The sequence below is a fragment of the Colossoma macropomum genome, unplaced genomic scaffold (assembly GCF_904425465.1).
Source record: "Colossoma macropomum unplaced genomic scaffold, Colossoma_macropomum, whole genome shotgun sequence".
Taxonomy (NCBI): Eukaryota; Metazoa; Chordata; class Actinopteri; order Characiformes; family Serrasalmidae; genus Colossoma; species Colossoma macropomum.
This window is the reverse complement of record NW_023494802.1, coordinates 23,329,550-23,354,101: the sequence shown is the minus strand read 5'-3', so window position 1 is coordinate 23,354,101 and position 24,552 is coordinate 23,329,550. Positions and strand designations below refer to the sequence as shown.

At 38.6% G+C, this 24,552-nt stretch overlaps 1 protein-coding gene across 1 annotated transcript in view; it reads right to left on the bottom strand.

Moving 5' to 3' along the window:
• The window catches only part of samd10b (sterile alpha motif domain containing 10b), a 117,333-nt gene extending 105,280 nt beyond the window's left edge, over positions 1 to 12,053 (bottom strand). Inside the window, exon 1 of the mRNA XM_036591960.1 lies at positions 11,811 to 12,053. Within this exon, the coding sequence (XP_036447853.1) occupies positions 11,811 to 11,823 (13 nt within the window). The 5' untranslated portion in view covers positions 11,824 to 12,053. The remainder of the gene's footprint in view (positions 1 to 11,810) is intronic.
• Positions 12,054 to 24,552: the final 12,499 nt, after the last annotated feature.

The following is a 24,552-nucleotide window of genomic DNA, read 5'->3' as shown; positions in this document are numbered from 1 at the left end:
AGATGGAGGACAGAAGGAGAGAGAGAGAGGAGGGGAGAGAGAGAAAGGCTGCTAGATGACAGGCATGCAGACAAACAGATAGACGGAGGGTAAACAGAGGCTGAAAGAAAGCGAAAGCTATACAGGGAGCAGCGCAGCATGGCAAAAGGACAGGAAACAGAAGAGAAGAGAGAAAGAGGGATGGCCCATAGGTTCTATTTTGAGAGATGGAGGGAGCGTGGAGGGCTGTTCATCATCCTGTGAGAGAACAAGGATGGCTAGATTCCGCCTGCCTCCCCTCCCTTCCCCCTGTTCTCAGGTTTGTAATGCACCCATTAGTGGTGGCGAGTGCTGGGTGGGGATGATAATACTGATGTGAAAATCACAGTGTAATTGCTTTTCACCACCAGAACGTGCCTCATCTGTCCACAATGTGCTGTGCATTTTTACCCAGCAGCCAACCTAGTGATAGTCTATTTTCCACCTGTTCAGTAGCCGATACATACAGCATTACTGAATGCTCATTCATCCCCTAATGTTTTCTGGTTAATAAGAGGTGAAAATTGTAGTACAGAGGCATTTTAGTTCAGTATCAAAGTCTGGTGCCTCATTAACACCACCGTCTCTGGGGCAGCGACTGTGAATGAACAGCCTTTGCTACACCATGTCTTGCAATAGGACAGTGGCTCCCAATTCAGGTCCTGTATCACTCCTGTACTGCATACTTCAATGTTACTCCTGCTCTGACACACCCACTACAACTAAGCAGGGGCTTGTTAATTAACCCTTGTGTTTGGGTCTGTGGGACCCATTTTCAATGTTTACCAAAAAAAAAAAACTATGCAATTTATTATTATTTCAACCTCAGATTCCTTGGCCTTTGCTCATTTTCTGTAAAGAACATATAAAATAACACATTTTCAATGACTTCACACTGTAAACCCCCTACACATTTATATTACACGGTGAACCCGTGGGGAAGGGTTAACTGACTTGACTGTCATCTCCCAACATTATCTAGTTTTAAGTGGCTACTTCAAAAAAGGGCTACGTTTCCCACAAAATGAACAAACATCTTTACTTTTATGCCTGTTTAGTACAGACATAGTCACACCCCCATTTACTCTTTACATCTTTATTCAATGTGCTGATGTGTGCTGTTGAAGGATGTTTGGTGGAGTGTGGTGGAACCAAAACCATACATCATTTGATGTTTTAGAAACATCCATATGTGTTCATTCACATGTGTTCAATCCAGAGGTTTTCAAGAAGGATTTAAAAGTTTAATGTTACAAGGACCAAATTTAGATCCAGGAATTCAAAGATGCAGAGCCTTTCCGTATCTTTACACAATCCCTGCCGGTCTGACAGTGTCGGCAGAAACTTAACTGTCACAGAAGATCAAAAATATGCAGGGCAGGGTTTGGCCTCTCACAATTATTACATAAGCGACTTATCACAATTATTTTGAGCTGAATGCACTTAATTGGGCTGATTGTGTGATGCCGTGACAGAAAATCAGACGCTTGCGGATGTAAAAATGAAGGTGGTTTATTAACAACAAACCAACCAGAAGCAAAAAGGGCACAGCTCAAATCGAAGTCAAAAACACAGTCCAAAAGTCAAAACACAGATCCGTCAGAACAGCGAAAGTACCAAGGGAAGAGGCAAAAAGCCAAAAACAGAACAAACGAAGCAAAGGTCAAAACACGGAGTATAATCAAACAGGCAAGTAACACTCAGTAGGTTTCTAGGAAACAATACCTCGCAAAGATTCAGACTAAAGCCCGGGCTCAAATACTATCTGTCATATGATCATATGCACAGGTGAACATAGTTAGTACTCAGGGGATTGAGAGCGCTGATAGGTTCGCCGGTGAAAGTCCAAAGTCACACGAGACCCCATTGAATTCTGGGCAATGGAGTTCTCTCCAGAGCTGGATTCTGAGTGCGGATGTTCAGTCATGAGATCTCCCAGAAGATTCTGGGAGATGAAGTCTGTGTCTTCCAAAGAGTTGACCAAATGCGTGACAGATTGCAATTATTTTCCATAGTTGTCAGCTTTCCAAATTGTATTATTACATCAAAACAAACATAATGAATTGAACGCATTTTCTGTTAGGTTAAGACAAATTAATTTAAGTAAAAGAAAGCAGAAAATGTACTTTTTTGAGATATGTCATTGGTCTTACAATAACAACTTGAGGACCCATGACACAGCTCAATAACAACAAACTTCTGACTTGTGCTATAACACCTTTAGAAGGCACCAGTGAGTAATGTCTGTTTACTTGAGCTAAAGTTCTCTGTCATCAGTTAATCTGACTGCAGTCCCTCTTTGTTAACCCCCTTTTGCCCCATTCCTTAATAGTGAGGACCCCCACAGGACCGCCACAGAGCAGGTATTATTTGGGTGGTGGATCATTCTTAGCACTGCAGTGACACTGACGTGGTGGTAGCCTGTTAGTGTGTGTTGCACTGGTATGAGTGGATCAGACACAGCAGTGCTGCTGGTGTTTTTTAAACAGTGTCCACTTGTCCACTGTCTCTCTAATAGAAATAGCTCATCTGTTGCTGCACGGTTTTATCCTCTAGTCCTTCAGACACTGCCCATAGGACGGCTCGATATTTGTGGTTGCTGGACTATTCTCAGTCCAGCAGTGACACTGAGGTGTTTAAAAACTGCAGCAGCACTGCTGTGTCTGATCCACTAGTACCAGCGCAAAACAAACTAACACGCCACCACTACGTCACTGTCAGTGAGGTGCAATGACCCACCATCCAAATGATACCTGCTCTGTGATAGTCCTGACCATTGAAGAACAGGGTGAAAGGGAGTTAACAAAGTATGCAGAGAAATGTATAGACTACGTCTGTAATTGTAGAACTAAGTACACATATAGTAAGTAAGTGGATCTGACAAAACAAACAATGAGTGTAGACATAAGGAGGTGTAAAGTGGCTGGTTGGTGTATATGTATTAATCATAATTTATCACATCATCATCACAATATTCAACAACTTTACTGCACATTGCATTTTATGTCCATGTCACACATTCCTTGTTTAATACTGAAAACTGAATAATAATAATAATAATAATAATAATAATGATAATAATAATAATGGTTTGTCAGGTCTTGCATGACAAGAAGACTAGAAGTGTTAAAAGAATAGGCATGTTCAGTGAGGAAATTGAAGCGAATTATGTCCCTTCTAAGACTTTCTTAAATTCTACCCTAACAAGAGGATGTGAACATCGATTGCTTACATGCTCCAGGCCACTGCCTTCTGTCGGGTCAGCAAGACTGGAAGAAGGAGTGGAGGGAAGGAAAAAATGGCTCTATGAAATTAGGCCTAATTAGTATCACCAACTCAGCACTTTCTAAGTTTCAATGTCGTTTCTCTTTTGCTCTCCTTGTATCTCTTTCTTTCTCCTTCTCCGCTCTCTTTTTCCACCTTTCTCTCTCTCTCTCTCTCACTCTCTCTCTCTCTTGCTCTCAGAATGCTAATTAAAGGCTAGATATTGGACACAGGCCCATGCCTTCCCTAATATGACACAAGAAGTACAAGAACAAGACTAGAAGAAAAAAGTAACTGTATTAGTTCAGGAGAAATTAGCAACAAGGACAGGCGAAGAGGAAGCAAGTGTGGTTTGAACAGCCTTGCCACTAAGCATTTCCCTCATCACAACCAATTATCCTAATCTCAACACCACTAATGTGTTTGCACAAGAATGCCCATATTGGTCAAGTGAGCCATCACTCTGTTCCTGTATTCGAGCAGGAGTTCTTTTCTCTAGGGTTGCACTGATCATGAATTTTTATTACCAGTTTCTATTATACACTCCACTTTCTTTACAGCCAAATGAGCAATTGTCTTTCAGCCAGGATTGCTTTTTAACTGAGGCATGATACAGGACAGACAAACACAACAGAAGTCATTCTAAAATCAGTCCGGAAGGTATACTAACAAAAATAAAATAAAATAAAATGTTTTATTCTAAATAGGCATTCACAGATATGAGAATTATGGGCTGATGCTGATGCCAAATATCCTATTTATGTATATATGCCGATACCAATGATGTATAAAATGTGGAACTTCAGGCTAAACCTAGATTAGCACTACAGACAAATATAAGTTATTTCTATAGACTGTGCTTACGGGAGAACTATAGATAAATCAATGAGCATCAAGCAAACAAAGTAACTGCAAAGTGGAAACCCCAGTTGTCTTCAAAACAAGACATATTATTGCCAAGTATTAATACAGCATTTCCCACTGTTATATTTTGGCAATGCACCAAGGTATACGGACATGTGCCAAAGTATATTTCAACCGATTAAAAAACGATGAGCGCTGTTATTAATCCATTTCGACGTGCCTTGAATTTGATCGCTACATGAACGCAGCTCGGGTCGGAGGCAAGCAAGAGAGTGAGAAGAGAGCAGGACAGCAGAGCAAAAGTAAAAAGTTAATTAGCTGCTTCATATAACTAGAAAGCTGTCCTGGCTGAATTTGCATTCTACTAGTTTGAAAAATTGCCTAGTTGCATTAACACTAGTGATTCATGTATTAATTGCTTCACAGGTAAGTAGGAGAAGAGACTTGCAGGTACCCTGATGCGCATACATTCACAATGTCAGAGAAGCACTTTGCTGTCAGTAAATGAACAGTTTGCCAAAAAACTAAACTGACATGAATTATCACTTACCCCACTCAATAGTCTAAGTCTAGTGTTTGTTAGCAATGTTAGCCTAGCATCTCCCTTTGTAAACTAAAGAAGCACACATCATATATCAAACATGTCTTGGCTGATCAACTGAATCTGGGGTTATAAATCTTTTTGCCTAACTATTCCTTTTAGCTTAAGTGTTAGTAAATTACAGTCAGAAGAAATGGCTGTCTTAGAGAAGTACATTTTCGTCATTTCAGTGGTCGATATTTGCATAAAAGACCTTAGTCGAGTCTATCTTTGAAATCTTTGTTTTCGACATGTATTTAAACCCTTTCGCCAGCAATTATGGTTTTGTCTATCAATCACAAAACACTTCACTGTTGTTCTCCTGGCAGAGTGTACAAAAACAGCTACTAAGCTGTAGTGTGACCTGGCTCATGTATGTAAATAATCATCTTTTACAGCCAGGTTAAAACTGAGTCAGGCAATCCGTTTATGTATATATATATATATATATATATATATATATTTAGGTGATAATATACAGTTTCAAAGGGGAAAGAACACATCACTTGCGCTCAAAGAAGAAATATAGACATAAATTAAGCCTGTAAGTAAGTCTTAATTTTATTAATAACTGACATACCTACATTATAATTTGAAAAACTTTTTCCAACAAAGAAGGAGGTCACCTGATGAAAAGTTTGAAGGCTAACACCAAATGATTTAACAGGTAGAATCAGGTGTGCTTCAGCTTGTTTGGAGTAACCTGCAGCCACACTGGCCCTTTGCGGATACGATTGGACACCCCTGGTCTATATGATATATACATAAAGAGCCGCTTGGGCACTCACTGGTCTTTCGTGATGAAAATGGGAAACCGTTTTCCCTGGAAATCATATGATCAGGTTCATGTGAACCCTGCATTCAAATATATTTAATACAAATTCTAATGAAGCTTATTTTGTCCACTCCTATAGCTGTAACAAAATGCACTGCTTTTAAAATAGAAAAAAAATATCTTTAGAGTCAAATATGTACCAATAAGGCATTACATGAAGGAATGCAATTAATTGTTATTAATTATTTGTCAAGACATAACAACAACATTCAAATGTTAATACATGCATGTGCTCGGCTGGCTCACATTATTTTCATCAGATCAGCTAAAGTATCAGCAGTCAGCTGATTGTTGATCATGTAGACACGAATACTGGCTGATTTCAATCGTGGTCGCTTTCTTCATTCCTCTCTCCTCAATGCTGCTATGTCTCTCTCTCTTTACTCTGACTACATGCCAGGCTCTCTCTCTCTCTCTGCCTCTTTCTCTCTCTGTCTACTCACTCATAGACGCTTTTTGATTGAAACCGAATTGATCCCTCTGTGCTTTCAACACTTAATCAATTTGTCGAGGCCCCCAGGGACAGAGTAAATGTTTACAGAAAGTCCCCCCCCTTATCTTCCTCCAAGCCCAAAACGTGTCCACCATACATGTCCACTTTGCTCACACTCTTCCTCTCTCTCTCTCTCTTTCTGAGAGCAGGATGGATGATGAAGACAGAGTGGTCTGGGGAACAAAGTGTTGAGGCTAAGACTGTCTAGCCATGTTTACAATCAACAAATCATCAAGTGTGCCTTAGCTCAGTTCATCTATTACATTAATGATAAAAAACACTTTCACCAACATATTACTGGAGTATTATTGGAGTTGTTATGCTGTGGTAGACATTTCTAAAAGTAATTAAAGCAATTTAAGTTTTTAACAGTGGTTTGAATTGTCAAGGATTTTGTTTCTTCATTCAGGCCAGTGGTTCTCAATACTGGTTCTTTGCTTTACCTTTTATTTGACAAAGATTAAGCTTCAACTCACATGCTATTTCTATTGCTCCCATGGAGTCCACCTCAAAATTATTGTTGCTATTATTATTATAATAATTATTACTGAACGGAATAAGGAATGGAGTTAAGAATGTCACACAAACGTAATCATCCAGTGCTGTGGTGTCTGCAGCCGCTTAGCTTATCCTAATTGTATAAAAGACATTACAGTGGCCAAAAGCGGTTTTGTCTGTCTAAAACCTGACACTGTCATCAGGACGTCCTAAAAAACATACCCTGTGAGTTTTTTAGAGGTATGACATCTGCTTGCGACACCAAGCATGGTGCAACCAGCACAACTCAACAGTCGTGTTTCTAGAACTCATCTATGTGAGGTACAATAAATATGGTACTAATGTAGGATGTCCCACCTCTCCACATCAGACACAGGCCTAATGTGGGAAAAATGTTTTTGTCATGTATAAAACAAAAACTAATCATGTATGTCAACTAGAGTGTCACAACTTGACAATGATTAGATACCAATTCAAAGATGATAATAATGCATTGTTTAAATGATCCTGCTGGTCTCCCTCATAGTCAGAAACCAAGCCTGACGGACACACCTATGTAGTGCATTTTGTATATTATTTCTGTCAAACCAAACCTTTGTCTCTTCATTTCTTTCAGTTTTTTATGTAACTAAAAAGGGCAGTTTTCATTTTCCTGATATTAAAATATTGGGAAAAAAAAAACAATATAAAATGCCCCATAAATTCTACCCTTAATACAAATAACAATCTACCATGTAAAATGTAAAAAAAATCTTGCTAATAGCACTTGAACTGTACTATGGATTTCAAGGTCCTTTTTCTTACAAATTGGTTTTAAAAAAAACAAACAAAGGAGATGCAATAACATGCCATATAAGTCATCCCTATAGCGCCCTCTCCCCCTCCCCCACCTTGCTCTGAGTTTTATGGTTGGTTTTATGGTGTTTGATTGTGATGATGACTGCAACAGTATGGGGTAAAAGCCTTGCTGGTGTAGATGTCATGTGAACTGAAGTGAGAGAGTAAGAGGATGAGAGAGAAAGAGAGAAGGCAGATTCAGGCCAACAACAGGGCAACTGGCTATGCATTAGGAGTGGGAAAAAGTATGCGACCAACACACACACACACACACATACACAACCTCAAGAACAAGCAGAAGCACAAGCACATCCCTATTAGATCAACAGCACAAGCCATTGTCTGGTAGAGAGAGGCTATGCTGAAAGGATGAAGGGCTAAAGGGATCGAAGCTTTAAGGTGGATGCAAAGCTGTGAGTACATAGAAATGCTTGTCTACACACACATACACAAACCCAGCCATGCCACTGGAGCAGAGGATCACATTTCAAAAGCGCTCCTAAGCCACCTTTTGGGCTTGCCACCAAATGGCCACTCAGCCACTCCATCAGCACTAGCAAATACGTGACGAAAAACAACAAAGACCTGTTTGAGTTGCAAAAGAAAACAGTGACTTGCTTTCTTTTTCATTCAGCACTCCTCTTTTATGCTCTTTCTCATGATCCCCTCCCGCAGCCTGGATGAGTGCTAAACGATGGCTCCTTGCACACATTGGAGACCATTTCAATGGACTTCAATTGAGTAAATCCATTCAGCCTGTTCTCTCATACTCTGTGTGTAAACATGGCAGGCCGTGAGACAGAGCAATGGAAAAGTGACACTTTCTCAATGTCTTTGATAATGGTTACCCTTTCAGACTGACCTGACAGCAATTATTGTTGTTTTTCATCTTTATTAAAAGAATGATCCAAATTCTATCAACCTAATCTCTGTCTGCTGCACCGACTACCACATACAATAGTTTTGACATATTTGCCTGTAGTTAGTAAAAGAAGAGATAACTCTGATAAGCATTGACTCAAAACACACATTTAACATAGACGTCAATGCCCACTTGCTTCAGCACCTGCTCACTGACTTCTGTTATAAGTGAGTTTCAAGTCAATGGATCCTTTTCACGCAGAGCAGAAGTCACCTTAGTAGGGAAAACATTACAGCAGTGGTGGTGTGTATGAATGAGAATTGTAGAGGGGTCACTTATTTTTATGTCCTCATTAAGGTACTTGCCTAATTATTCCACAAAGGACATCTGGTTTGGTGGAGCAGTTTTCAAGCATGACAAGGCCTACATTAAAACTAATGATACCTGTTGTTTCAGCAATGGAAGGGCGAGCAACTTTAATGACAGCAAAACATATCTGTGAATGAGAAAGAGAATATGTGATCTTATCTATAAATAAAAACTGGTTGTTAATACCTTAGATTTATAGTTATATATTGCATAGTAAATGTTAATGTTAGAGATATTACTGCTCAAAGACTGAAGTAATTAAACACTGTCATGTCAGTTAACTTAGGAACACTGACTAGAACATGGTCATATACCACATTAGACACCGTACAACACATCATTAACAAACCGGAAAAAATGCAAAAATGTAAATCACACAATACAACTAAAACATAATGAGGTATAACTAACTACATTAACTTGCACTTTAACGTGCACAACTTTGACCCTACTCTAGAAAACATTCGACTACTAGCACTAGCTGACCTCGTTGGCTAACTGTCACAAGATCTTTACAGGTAATTTTCAAAGGAATCACATAGACCTTGTCAAATTTGCTTATCTCTACAAGTGAAAACTGCTCCACCAAACAGCAACGTTTTAGTGGAAAAATTAATATAAGATAAATAATATGTAAAAATAAATGAGACCTCTACATTCTTATTCACAAATGCCATCACAGCTGTAATGTTTCCCTACTATGTCGAAAAGGGTCCATTTTTTTCCTGTTCACTTCTAAATACATGCAAATGTGAAAATCAAATGTCAAAATCATTGTCTGTGGTACCTGACCATGTAACACAGATGCGGCAGACAGAGGTTAGGTTGAATGATGCTGGAAAAGTCCTTTAAGGTCAGGATTTTTGTAAGAGCAGCAGGTCCTATGCCAGTGCAAATGAGCTACCTCTAACTAAAAAGGTTATTGTTAGTATGTACTGGGTAAGAGGCATCAAAGCTTTTCTAATGTGAGGCAAAGAGAAATATGAGATAAAATAAGGCTGCCCTGAAAACAGCTTTAAACATGAGCCATGTAAAGGGAAGTAGCAAGAATTAATGAAGTTAATTACTGATTTACTGAAAAAGCAGCTGAAAAACAGTGTCTACCAATCTGAAAAGAAAATAGCTACTAGAAGTGAGTACTTGGCCAAGCTTAGAATCGCATCAGCGGAATGATATCAGACTGAATGTTCTTCTGGATTTTACACAAATGGACCTGCTGCCCCATGACATATTGCTGTGAGCAAAACAACCATGAAATGTATTGGATCACAAACATACACATATTCTCTCTCCTTTTTTGCATGGTATAGAACAGTACATCTACAGAAATCTGTATGTTGTTTGTGTGAGTCTGACTGCAAATGCATTTGAAAAATTTATGCATGAATAACCCTTGTTTTTGCTGTATCTATTGGTATTAGGGATGCACTATATCATTTATCATTTCCTGGTATATGGAATCATTTCAGTATCTTTCAGATATTTGCTTAAAAAAACATAGGCAGACGTTTAGCTTCAACCAATATTTTAAACCAATATTTGACAATGCACTGATTGTACAGAACAGAACATTTATTCTGTTTTATTCATTTTACACATAAATGTTGTATTTCTTGATAATGGTAATCCAGGTGGATCTAGTCCAAATTTTTACTTTCTATAAACAGTATATCACTGCATCCCTACTTGGTACATGTAATACAAATTGTATTATATTCATTTAAATTATATGAATATAAATACATTTTACTGTATTTTCAATCTTGAACTTTTGTATTGGGCCCAAGATCCTCAGTTACTATTACACTAGATACTGAGCCCTGCTACTCTAGACTTAATCCATCTCCTTAAGGCATAGGCAATAGCTAAGGGTTAATCAGATGTAAATAGGGCACTTAAAATTCATTTTATTCATTCATTTTAAATTCAGCAGTATTGATTACCTGTTTGAGAATGTATCTTTGTGTGAAATTAATAGATTGGCATTATTAATGTAGACTATGTAATAAAAGTTAATGAAACAAACAGGCACACTTGAATCAAGTGCAATAATTTTTTATCAAGGTGCCTTTGGTAGGATATTAAATTCAGTCTCAAGAGAGAGTGTTTCACATGCACTCATTCATGCTCTGACAGCACTAGGTGCCCAAGCCTAAGGTGATTATGCAAAATGTGAATTGGCGCCATTAAATTATATTAGGCTAGATTACTTTTAATCTAGTTTAATAAATTAACAAACAAACAAATAAATGAATGCATACAAAAAAGCGAAGAAGCAGTTACTTACAGAAGAAGCTTTGACGTTATATTTCATTATTTAAGAAAGGAGAAAAACCTATTTTAAGCAATTATATGTGCAAGTGATCATCTAATGACTATGCAAGTTTCACGTTGTTTCTTTGCTAAAAGAGTAACGTATGTCATTTACTTCGGATATTCACATAATTTCCACAGGAATAATACATTAGCATGGCAGTTAGTGCCAAAAAAGAAAGTAAGCTGCTGTGTTGACTTAACTGTTTTATTCATGTGGAAATGATATACACATTTGAATCAAGTACATTCAATACTTTGTCCAGTGGCTGAAATTTGAAGCAAACATATACAAGATGCTGTGAATCTTCTCCAAACTGTGAGTTTAGATCTGTTTATGAGTGTCATTCGTTCACATAAACAACTCTGAAGCCATTCAGAATGAGCCCAAGCATAGAGACACTATAACAGCAAAACCAGAGCGAGTCTGACAGCTTGAACAGTCTTTGATGTAGTTAAACAGCGCAATAACTCAGCTCCACTGAAGTGCTCGCAGTGCTCTGAACGCGCTCCAGTGTGAAATACAGCGAGCTGCCACAACACTGAACAAACTCAAGAGTGTAAAGAACAGCGATGAGGCTTCAGCTCTCACACTGTCAGTATCAAACACCGAAACTTCCTAGACATCAGAAAAAAACACTCTCAACATAAGCCTAACTTGCCGCGTCTCCCGATAAAGGGCATCAGTCCTCACGTTCAAAACTAATTACAGACAAGCATGCTCTGACAGCCAGTCAAATTTTATTTAAAAATAAAAGATTTGCGACAAACAAATAAAGAGTCATCTTGATTCAGCTTTAGGCTTGAACATAACCTACAGCTCAAAACGTAGTGAAACAGAACATGATTTTTAGCATCATCCCAACAGCGACCTTACCGTCCACAGCCATGCTCGGTATTAACGTGTATCTCTCCGTGGTGTCTCTAGTGAGGGTCTTCCATGCTTATCGACGTCCGGACAGAAACAGAAAGACACAGAGACAGAAAGAGGTAGAGGGACACTTGGCGTGTGTGACCTCCGCACTCCTGTGGGGTGCGATACGATGCGATCTGCCGCTGAATTGATGCGCTAAGAACCCAGTGTGTTACGGCTGGTCCTCCCTCGTCTCCGGTCATGCCCCTCTCTGCGCGCGCTGAGGTTGAACATAAGAAACACACTCGGAGCGCCCGGAAACCCCTTCAGCGAGTTGGAACTCCTCCCTCTCGTTTGGCACCTTCCCCTCAGTGTTCACTGCCCCGGTGTGGTTTCTAGACTAGCTGTCCAAACGGAGCGTAACTGACCCCGAGCGTTGTGAAGTGAAGGGCGCCTGTTCGAATTGACACTGACTTCACAAGATTACGTAGCAGTACAGTGCATGGTCCAATACGGGACAAAGGGGTCGCCGAGAAAGGTGGGTGGTCATACGAATAGTTTTTCATTCGACACTTCTTTCTTTCACATTGATACACATTAGCCTAACAATAGCAATACAAAGCCTTTAACAATTCCTAAAGTTCGCTTTAACAGGACAGGGACATTTGCTTTTTCTGAAGATTGTCCTTACGTGAATGTACACGCCTACCAATACAGATAGCTCCGGCTCTAAAATCTGATTGGTTGAGCCGCGTTCAAAGCCGTTGTAAAATTAAGCAATAGAACACGAGAGGGAGTGTGTTATCGCGAAATAACATAACGGCTGTGATTTTGGCTCGTGCCATAGATCATCACAGCCGTGATGATATTCGCGATAACACACGACCTCGAGTGTTCTATTGCTTTTATACAACAGTTAAATAAATAAAGTAAGAAATAAATGAATTGGGCAATGAACGTGGCGTTTAATATGTTTTAATGTTAGCAATTCCTTCCGCCAAATTATAGTTACTTAACAAGCAGCTTGTTGCTACGTCAGAGTAACGAGCTCCGCTCACTCGCTGCACAGCCAAGAGTTCGTTCTCCAGCTCCTTACACAGACCAACTGACAGTTTCGGAATTTAGTGTAGTCTCATCTTCAGAGTCTGACCAAATCGGCTGTCGGTCAAATGTGATCTTAAAAGTATCCATTCTCTGTTTGTGCGCAAAGTAAGAAGTAAAAACGTTCAAATGGCTTGAGCGTCTCCTACAGCTGTCAAAGGCGTTGCCTTAGCAAGGGCGTCTCAGCGGAGTGATAAAGTGTTTGTGAAAAACCTGTGAAATATCAGCACGGTTAGAACGCTTCTCAACCACTCAGATTGGTAATACAAGATATATGAACGTCTACGACCGCCTCACAACAACTTAACTCTGTATTACGTCACGACAAATCCTTATTCTGTTACTGGAATAATCTTTGAATGTAATGCTGCTTGTATGAACCACCAGTGTGCTGATAAAGTAAAAACCTTGTTTAAACTGAGGGGCTGCCAACTTATTTTCTTAGCTAGAACTAGGCTGGTCAGCTAGCTTACAGGCTGGTCAGCTATCTTACAGGCTAAAACAGACTAAACAGCACCATCATTGATACCACAAGCTCTTATTAAAGCATTTGCTATGAGAATTAAAGTACTTGCTATGATTCACTGTAAAATGGCAATAAAAAAGACTGTCACCTGAATGGCTTACACACTTCAAATGTCCCTGTTTCAGTCAGAAGTCGCATTAAAACCCAGGCTGAATCTCGAACGCCTTATGTACTCCCTAAATAGTGTGCTAGCTATGGAGATTTTGAAAGTCTACCTTCTACAGCCAACTAGTATACTAGATGTCGAGCTTGGATGTAGCTGAATCCCAAATGACTATTTTAATGACATATTTTTAGCTATATTATGCACTGTTGGGGTGCAGGAGCCAGTATTTAAATTCCTATGTAGTGCACTACGTAGGGAGCAGGGAGCCATATGAGATTCAGCCCTAGCGTGAGAAGAGGGGCACCGTTGATATGGTGTTATATAAGACACGTGGTGGTAATTTGGTGACCAAAAAGTACTTATAAAGTGAATGTTTTGCATTAAGCAGTGCTATGTTATGATATGTTCATTAGTATACAACAAAAAGTTAAAAAGTTAATGAAATGACCTCAGTATACACTGATGAGTGACCAAATGTTCTTCTCTGTATTCAGCGGTCTGTGGTTGCTTGGCAACCATACCATACTCTGAAAGAACTACATTTCATGGCGAAATACTTGTTTATGTCAATTATTATTAATAATAATTTGTTTTTTGAAAATAATGCATATTTTATCATATTTTATGTTGGCCACCATTTTATAAAAGCAATAAGCCATAAGCAATAAGCAGTAACGCACGGTGTCTCATGGCTTATTGCTTTATTCATCACTGGGCTGCTTTCTTCCCACACTGGCTGTAAAACTTAGCTAGCTTACTTGCAGTGCATGTGATTGGCTGTCACAGCCAATTACCCAATGACAAAGAACTGGTGATTACTTGTGTAGGCCTCAGAGCATGCTGTTTGGTGGCTTCACTGTTAACCAGCTTATTGATGGCACAGTATCTTGTAATATAATTCAGAAATCAGCAAGTACATTTGGCTGAATTATGTCTGATTAACTTTATAAGTATCTTCCTGTTAGCTGGGGTTTGGTAGAGACGGACCTTTATAAAGTATTTTTAATGTTTGCTTTTTCAGTAGTCAGTGAGGAAAGAGGAGGAAGAAAGCAAGAGACAGGTACATAAAATGAGAGACAGAGAGAGGTAACTTAAATAAAATCAACTTATTTTGTATATATAGGTGTCAACATATATGTTCAGCTAAAAAATGAATAAGTAAATAAATAGTTACATGATTAATTAAATAAACTGGTGTTTATGGAACAGTAATAGTGTTTAATGAAAGACTGGAGGGATGTGAAAGGAATAAATGAAAGGAAAAGATACATAGCAATTATGGATACATAAAAAACTAGCAATGATTTGGTTAACAAAACTAAAAGAGACACTGATAGTTGATGTAATACATATATTCGGCAGTTAGTTTAGTCACTGTGTGATGTAGGTCACTTTTCTGCAAAATACACCTCACTGAAAGTTTGACCCTAGTTACAGCCCTGTGGCTGTTCATTCCAGAAATTTTGGAGTTGACAGTGATTCCATTTCCAAGTGACGGGAACAGATGGAGTCAATTCCAAGAGTTGATGCCACACAATAATCTCGATTCCTAAAACTAAGATATAGAGAAAGACACATAACAAAGAGTTATTTTATTATATTTAATCATAACAAGGAAATTTGGAGAGCAAATGCTAGCTAAAATTGTATTTAACTGTCTAATAGTGGCTGGCTAAGTTGTCCCTGATCTCTTCTGTCAGCTCCTTGTGGGTTTGTTTTGGCACTGGCAATGTTATTTGATTGTAATAAAAATGTTCATTAGATTTTTACATACTGCTTTGTTTTTTGCTTTGTCTACAGTAAAATACAGCCAATCCATGTATTTATATGTTGTGGAAGGACATTTTCAAACAGTCTGTCTAGACCAGTGGTTACCTACACTCCTCCTTGAGATCTACTTTTCTGGAGAGTTAACTTCAAACCCAAATCTAATACACCTCACTCAGTAAACCGAAGACCTCTGAAGTAAGTAATTAGATGATTTAGGTGGGGTTGATTAGGGTTGGTGACCGCTGGTCTAGACAGTGAAAAAAGAATATCTTATCATCCATGTGCATGCAGGCAAATTTGAACGTCACTGTATGGAATTATATCCACAGCATTGGAGTCGACTTGAATGAATGGAATCATGGAGTTGATTCTTTTGGGGATCAACTTCTAGATCTTCTAGCCAAGTTCTGACATCAGTGCTGTTTTCGTCAAGGCAGAGAAAAGAAGCAAGACGTCAATGCAATCAAATAACACTGCACAAATATAATGTCAAAGTTAAGTCAAAGGTTATTTATAAAGCGCTTTATACAACAGGTATTGTCACAAAGCAGCTTTCCAAAAAAAAATCCGGGTCCAAGCCAATGGCGACAGTAGCAAGGAAAAACTCCCTAAGAGCAAGAGGAAGAAACCTTGAGAGGAACCAAGACTCAAAAGGGGAACCCATCCTCTTCTTGTCGACACTGGATAGCAAACAGCATTAGTATAAAATATTATACCACAAAACAGGGAAAACAGGCGGAGCAATGGTTAATTAGATTAGTTTTAGTTTATGCAACAGCATCATCAGGAGGGTCAGTTCATGAGGGTGAGGTTTGCATAGCATTGTACAGCATGAAGCTCAATGGTGGTCAAACCGGTCCAGAAGGCTGGCGAGCAGTGGACACCCGATCAAGGCAGAAGAAGCAACAGTATCAGACCGTACAGGATGGGCAACTGTTCAACTCGGCAAAGAAAAGGAAAACACACAGAGAGTTAGTTCTATAAAGAGTAACTGATCACAGATTACAGTATTAACAGAGTGCAGCACAGACTCCGGCAGGTCTAGTTATTACAGCCTAACTAAAAGGGAGAAACCAGAAAGGTAACAGAGACATGAGGGCTCCCTGAGATGTCAGCGCCCCTCTGCTCCACCGTCAGCAAACCTGAGTGAACGTGTGAGAGCAGCAGGACGACAGCACCAATGCTCCCAGTTTACCATAATACTCTATGTCCATGAACCCCCAGATCTGCACCTTTTATCTAAAAGGGAAAACTAATTACCAAAGTCTTGACTAAACAAGTAAGTTTTTAGTCTAGACTTAAAGACTGAGGCTGTGTCTCAGTCCTGAACGCAGACTGAAAGATTATTCCAAAGTTGGGGGGCTTTGTATGAGAAGGCTCTCCCCCCCTGATGTAACTTTATGAATTCTAGGTACTAATAGTAAGCCAGCACCTTGTGATCTATGTAGGCGCGATAGTTCATAGTATGAGAGTTCACATAGTATGAAGTTCACTCAGATACTGAGGGGCGAGTCCGTTTAGAGCTTTATATGTCAATGAAAGAATTTTGTAATCGATGCGAAATTTAACTGGCAACCAGTGTGGGTTTGATAAAACTGGGCTGATACAGTCAAACGTCTGGTTTGGTCAAATGTCAGGATCTGTCGTGACACCAAGGTTTTTTACAGATGAGCCTGACGCAACTGAGAAACTATTTAAGTTTAAGTGTTAATTTAGTTTGTTTCTAGCAGCTTTTGGACCAAGAAGCAGAACCTCTGTTTTATCTGAGTTATGTAGGAGAAAGTTACTTGACATCCAGTCTTTTATGTCTTTTATACAGTCCTCGATCTTGCCGAGTTGAATTTTATCATCTGGTTTGCTTGATATATATAACTGTGTGTCATCGGCATAGCAGTGGAAATTGATGCCGTGTTTACTGATAATGGTGCCCAGTGGTAGCATATATAATGTGAATAATATAGGCCCTAAAACAGAGCCTTGTGGAACACCATACTTTACTTTTGAGAAGACAGATGATTCATCGTTTACATTAACAAACTGATAGCGATCAGTGAGGTAAGATCTGAACCGGGAAAAAGCTATTCCTGTTACCCCTACAAGGTTTTTTAGTCTATCTAATATAGAGTGGTCTATCATGTCAAATGCCGCACTGAGATCAAGGAGGACTCGCAAAGACACATTTCCTTGGTCAGAGAATAATAAAAGATCGTTTACAATTTTCACTAGTGTTGTCTCTGTACTATGATGTAGCCTAAAACCAGACTGGAATTTTTCATGTATATGGTTCCTATGCAAAAAAAACTTGTTTTGCCACAACTTTTTCCAAGATCTTTTATATAAAAGGGAGATTCAATATAGGTCTATAATTTGATAGTTCGCAGGGATCAAGGTTAGCTTTCTTAATCAGAGGTCTAATTACTGCTAGTTTAAGAGTTTTTGGGATATAGCCAAGGCTAAGAGAGGAGTTTATTATTGACAGAATAGGCTTGGTTATTTCTGGCAACAACAATTTTCAGAAACAATTTTAACTAGTTCATTTTGTTGAAATAAGGTAAATGATTCCAGCCTCTCTGCAGTAGTTACAATATTCTCAAGATCTAGACTGGCATTATAAGGCAGCGAGTTTGTAGAGATTAACTGTGCATTCTGAATTTTCTGCCTATTTTTTTCAATTTTATCACTAAAGAAATTCATAAAATCATTGCTGCTATAGGCTAATAGCATCTGCGGTTCAGTAACTGTTTGGTTCTTAGTTATTTTAGAAATTGTGCTAAATAATAATCTAAGATCATTCTTATTGTTTTCTATAAGAGAGGAGAGATAGGTTGAGTGTGCTACAATAAGTGCTCTTCTATAGTCTATAAGGCTCTCCCTCCAGGAGGACTGGAACACTTCTATTTTAGTCAGGCGCCACTTTTGCTCTAGTTGTCTGACAGTCTGTTTTAAAGCTCAAGTATCATCATTATACCATGGGGCAAGCTTTTTCTGCCTTATTATTTTACTTTTTAATGGAGCCACATTATCTAGAGTAGATCAAAAAGTATCCTCTAAGCACTTGGTCATAATATCTAATTCAGTAGGATTAGATGGACAGCTGATAGAAGCTGATAATTGTGGGAGGTTTCTTTACTTTGTTTGAAAACGTTATTAAACGTTATTAATAATGGTAATGATAGCGTATATTTAAACATGTACAATTAACCCACATTTTATTTCTGCTTCGTGTTCAAAAACACCAATAAAATGGCAAGATGCCGAATACAAAATGCCAACAGCACTTATGAGGTCTATTGTGTGGAACAATTCTGCACAGTGCTCCAGCATCTGGCCACTCTAATAAGATGCCATTTATCAAAGTAATCAAAGTAAATCATTCATCAAAGTAAGTGCGGTTAAGCTGGGAAAAAATGCAGAACATCATGTTGTTGACCTTATCCTACAGCATGCAGCTCATGGTTTTCTGCGTTTCCAGTTCAATTACAGAGGATAAACGACTGGCTGTGTTGACCTCTCCTTAATGTCAGTGTTTCTTCTGCGAGTGGGAAAAGGGTCAGCCACTTTTAGCTCCTATTAAATATGTTGCTATATGTTGTCAGAATATTTCAAAATATAAGTTGAATACATTGTAATATATTTTCAGTTTCTTAATTTTTCTCTACAGGAGGGACAAAGATGGGAACTGTCCTCCCACTAAATCATAACAGTGTGATATTACAGGGTGTAGGTGCTGTCATGTACTTCACTTCTCAATCCTTGTGAGTCTTTCATAATGAAGCTGATGCCATTTCAACTCTCTCCCAGAGCGAGACTGCTCTGTTTTCACATCACTGCAAAATTCACAATGGATGTAATTATTGGAAGCATTGTCACTTGATGGTATGACGCCAACAAGTCACAATGCCACTGCTGTCAGTCAGCCTATGGTATAGCGATGCTATATATTCTATGTTCTCACATCATTGGAAACCAGAGGGGTATCAGTCGGCCAGGAAAAAGGCATGTTATATGTTGCTGTCATGCCTCAGGCAAAAATGTACACGTTGCTGTGAATCAGTAGATGGAGCATTGAGGGAAGGACCTTTGTCATGGACATCAGACCATCAAATGAAGGTCCCAATCACAGTGAAACCTGGAAAAGCAGGAACTTTCACAGTGCTGTGAAAAATTATTTGCCCCCTCCCAATTTCTTCTATTTTTTGCACAATTGTCACACTTCAATATTTCAAATCATCAAGCTATTTTTAATGTTAGACAAAGATAACCCAAGTAAACACTAAATGCCATTTTTAAATGATGATTTAATTGATTGAAGGAAAAATGCTGTTCGGCCCTACCTTGCCCCATGTGAAAAAGTAATTGCCCCCTTAGCAACTAAATGAACCATTTAACCAAATTCAGTTGACTATTGGGTTCAATTTCACTAGCCACACCCAGACATGATAACTGCTGAATCTAAACATCACTTGAATAGAGGCTGTCTGGCAATGTGAGGCAGGCTAGAAGGTCTCAAAAAGCAGCACATGATGCCATGTTCTAAAGAGATTCAAATACAGATATGCAACAAAGTCATTGAAGTCTACCAGCCTGGAAAGGGTTACAATGCCGTTGCTAAGGCTCTAGGACTCCAGCAAACTACAATGAGAGCCATAATCCACAAATTGAGAAAAATTGGAAGTGATGAACCTTCCCAGGACTGGCGAGCCCACTAAAATTTCGCATTGAGAGCGCACTGACGACCCATCCAGGAGGTCACAAAAGAACCCAGATGAATATCCAAAGAACTACAGGCCTCACTTGCCTCAGTTAAAGTAAATGTACATGATTCCACAACAAGAAAGACACTGGGCAAAAATGGCATTAATGGGGAGCTGCAAGGCGTAAACCAGTGCTGACCAAAAAGAACATAGAGTCTCGTCTTGCATTTGCCAAAAACATCTAGATGACCCACAGGACTTTTGGGATAATATTCTGTGGACTGATGAGTCAAAAATTGAACTTTTTGGAAGACATGGGTCCTGTTACATCTGGCGTAAAGCTAACACTGCATTTCACCATACCAACAGTCATAGTGGTGGTAGTTTGATGGTCTGGGGCCGCTTTGCTTCTGCAGAATGACTTGTCTTAAATAATGGAGCCATGAATTCTGCTCTCTATCAGAAAATCCTGAAGGAGAATGTCTGCCTGTCAGTTTGTGACCTAAAGCTCAAGCGCAGTTTGGTTATGAAGCAGGACAATGATCCGAAGCACACAAGCAAGTCCATTTCTGAACGGCTCAAAAGAAAAAAAAGTAAGGTTTTGGAGTGACTGAGTCGAAGTCCTGACTTGAATCCCATTGAGATGGTGTGGCAAGACCTTAAACGGGCACTTCAATGCTCAAAAACCCTCCAGTGTAGCCAAATTAAAACAAAGTTATGGCAAATGTTTGATTGCAGTTGTTACTGGCAAGAGTGGCACAACGAGATATTAGGTTTAGGGGGCATTTACTTTTTCACAGAAGGAAAAAACCTTCTTTAATTTCAATGTAAGTCAATGGAACCAGCCTTTTTTCCCCCCCAAGTCATTTTTGGTCCACAGGAATTTTCAAATTATGTCAAAAAATGAAAAACACCACAACTGGAGATACAAGGTTTTGTTCTAACAGCAGCGATATAAATGTGTATATGTGATATATTACAACTGAGTCTATGTATTGAAATATATTGACAACATATTTCATTTGCTCAGTTCATAACAATCCATCAATCATTCTACTTCCAAAGATTCAACTACTGTCATAGGTACACCCAAGAGGTATGGTTGATGTGGCATAAGAAAAGTGTCTATCTGAATCTGATGTACTGTTAACCACTATGTTTTAGGATTTAAGGGCTAATCTTCACAGTGTAGCCAACAGATGGGGTGTGATGTGGTCTTTACATTTGATTTCACTAATTACAAGACAGCAACAAGGGGAATAGTCTCTGTGGAGATAAGGTTGAGTGAAACACAGTGGGCTACAAAGCACCAGGAGCAATGCTGATGAATACTTATTGATGTTTTCTGCATTCTTGATAGACTTATGATTATACTTATGATTATACTGATCTTCTCTAAAGTTCAAGACTGAAGCCCTTTTTCCCTTCTTTTACTTCCTCTGCATGTCAGTATTGTGACACAAAATTCATAGTTAGTAAGATTCACTGAGTAGCAAGCCTACATTTTTTCTCAGAATTTGCCAATTCATTTCTGGTAGTACTGATGATGTTGTAGGGGGCCTTAAGCTGTAACTGCTGAATTACTTCAAAGAATGCATGAGCACTGCTTGTTCTTTGTTGATGGCCAGTATCAAACTTCCAATTGTCTCTTAGATTAAGTGCTTGCTTGGACGTTTTGTGCCATAGTTCTTTTGCAGAGATCCTGGCTGAATACATGGTGTGTATGTGTGTGTGTGTGTATGTATATATATATATATATATATATATATATATATACATACACACACACACACACACACATACACACCATGTATTCAGCCAGGATCTCTGCAAAAGAACTATGGCACAAAACGTCCAAGCAAGCACTTAAGCTGGCTTTCATTTGGCTAATGTATTTTCCTGAAAAAAAAGCTATTTCTCTTTGGATGCTTAGCCTTCTTTGTAATCCTGGTCAAATTTTCCATTTTAATTTGTCAAAGAAGGTAGTGTGTTGCTAAGCTCTAGCTTTATTTTTGTTTGGTGAATGGAAAGCTCTTTGAGAGAACGAGAGAGCAACTTCTCCTGGCACTGCTATGAAAAGCGTAAGTAATCATTCTAATTCCTCTAGCAAGTGACACAAGAATTACAGCCTCATTGAAATTTATACTGTCAAGAAATCTACTGAATGTGTAATGAGATAGTTACAAAAACAGGCCACATAGTCTGTGTGGCTTACACTTAGGTATCTATCTAATAAACCTACAAACTGACTGTACCTATAATCATTTTCCACCAACTGGTGCAGTTTGCAGACATACAGTAACTGACTGGTGGTCCAATGGTAATCCCTATCCATTCATAAACAGGGTAAAGGGTGGCTAACAAAAAGTGCAACAGATGGTCTGCAGTCAGTAATTATATACAGAGGGGCCCAAAATTCTGACATAACATTGAAAATCTGAGATTTTTAAAATTTAAACTCGGAAATATATAACAGAACATTTTAGAAGTTTAAAAAAGTGTAAAATGAAGAGGAAACTATATCTGCACTATTTCTAGATCACTACTTAAATTTAAGGAAATTTGTGACAGTGACCATGTTGAGGCATCTGTACAAAACCGTTATTTTTTTAAGTCTTATCTCTTCTATTGAAGCACGACTCTCAGGATGATTTGATCTACTCATCAGAGGCTTTTGCACAAACCTATGAAGTCAATACCAGCTTAAGTGCACACTGTCATTTAAGCAAAAAAAAAGAGAAAAAGAAATTCATGTTAAAATTTCCATGATTCTACTTGTTATGCCTACAATAGAATTTGTACTGAAAATCTTTCTATGAAATTTAAAAGGAATACCAAATAGAAACATTCCTTCCATAAACTGCTTTTCTGTAAAGCTGCTTTGAGACAACACTAGTTGTAAAAAGCAGTATACAAATAAATGTTGATTGATTTATTGATGGAAACATCTTGACGGTACCTACAAAGTGAACCTCTATGTAAGGTGCAACTGATGAAATGTGACAACTTGAAAATTTAGTATTTCATATAACCTTTTAAAACATGGTCAGGTCACTTCCTGTTGTTTCTCTTTAAGTTTCAGTTACAGTCCAAAAATATTCTGTTATTCTTCTAACTTTAGTAATAGAGCTAGCAAGCTGGTTGCACTTAATATACATGTACAGATTTTTAATATGTCTTATTTAAGAACCACCAGAAGCCTCTTGCTTGCTATTGATTTATCTCTGTTTGCAGGCAATTACATGAACAGTCAAGAGATAGATGATTGCTTCTCATCTGTCAAACTACACAGGGCACAATGGCCATATGTTTGGCATGCCTAAAACAGACAGTTTGAACAAATGGTTAGCTGTATAATAGACAAGCAGATGCAGAGTAGCAGTCAAGATGATAAACTAATGAATGTACTACAGTTGAGTGGGTGATTGTATTTATGATAGTGAACAAACATATTTAGGACAGTTTTGGTGTTTTGATACTCTCTATGTGCCTGCGCCAGGCCCAAAAGAAGAGAGTGCAGTTGTTTTTTTCCCTGGATGGATACCTTACTTCCACTACTGCTACTACTACTGCTGTTAGTACTACCACCACAGTTATTACTGCTATAAATGATTTAGGTTACTTAAACTTAAATGGTTTAAGGCAATTGGTTACTACTGCTACTGCTACTACTATTAGGACTACTGCTGCTACTCTACAACTGCTGCCGCTACTACTCCTGCTGCTACGACTACAAGTACTAGGACCGCCGCTGCTACTGCTACTTCTATTACTACTGCTATTTCTACCACTAATGCCAATGCTACTACTACCACTGCTTCTGCTGCTACTACTAATGCTACTACCACCACTACTACTAACTACTACTACTGTTACTGCTACTATTGCTACTACTACTACTGCTACTACTGCTAGTACTACTGCCACCATGGCTGTTTGATTCCAGAAATTTTGGAATCAACACAATGACCTTGATTCCAAAAACCAAGACCTACACTAGCTAAGAGGGATAGCTGGCAAACAATTAAAGAGCAACAAAAAAGAACAAAAAGAACATTAATTAGATTTGACATTAGCAAGGAAACATGGAGAGCTAATGCTAGCTAAATTAACCTAGCTATCGGGGCCTGGCCAAATTCTACCTGATTCTCTTTTGTTAACTCCATTAGTTGGTTCAATGTTTTGGCACTAGTATTGCTGTTTCACTGTAAGCTATTTTTTCATTACAAATGTTACTTTTAACTTTGTTTCCCCTTTATCTAAAGTAAAATATAGCTGATCTCTTGGCATGTGAATTGTGGAATTGTGGTGTGCACACAGATGCAGGCAAACTTGAACGTCACTATGTGGAGTCCAAAGCTTTGAAGTCAGCTTTCGATTCCCAAATGCCCAGAATTCATGAATCGGTATTGACTCCTAGCACTTACAACCACTGCTACTACTACTGCTACTACTATTGCTACCATTCCCTCTGCTACTGCTGCTGTTACTATTACTACTAATGCTACTACTACTGCTGTTGTTAATAATAATAGTATTAACACTACTAATACTATCACTACTGTTTAT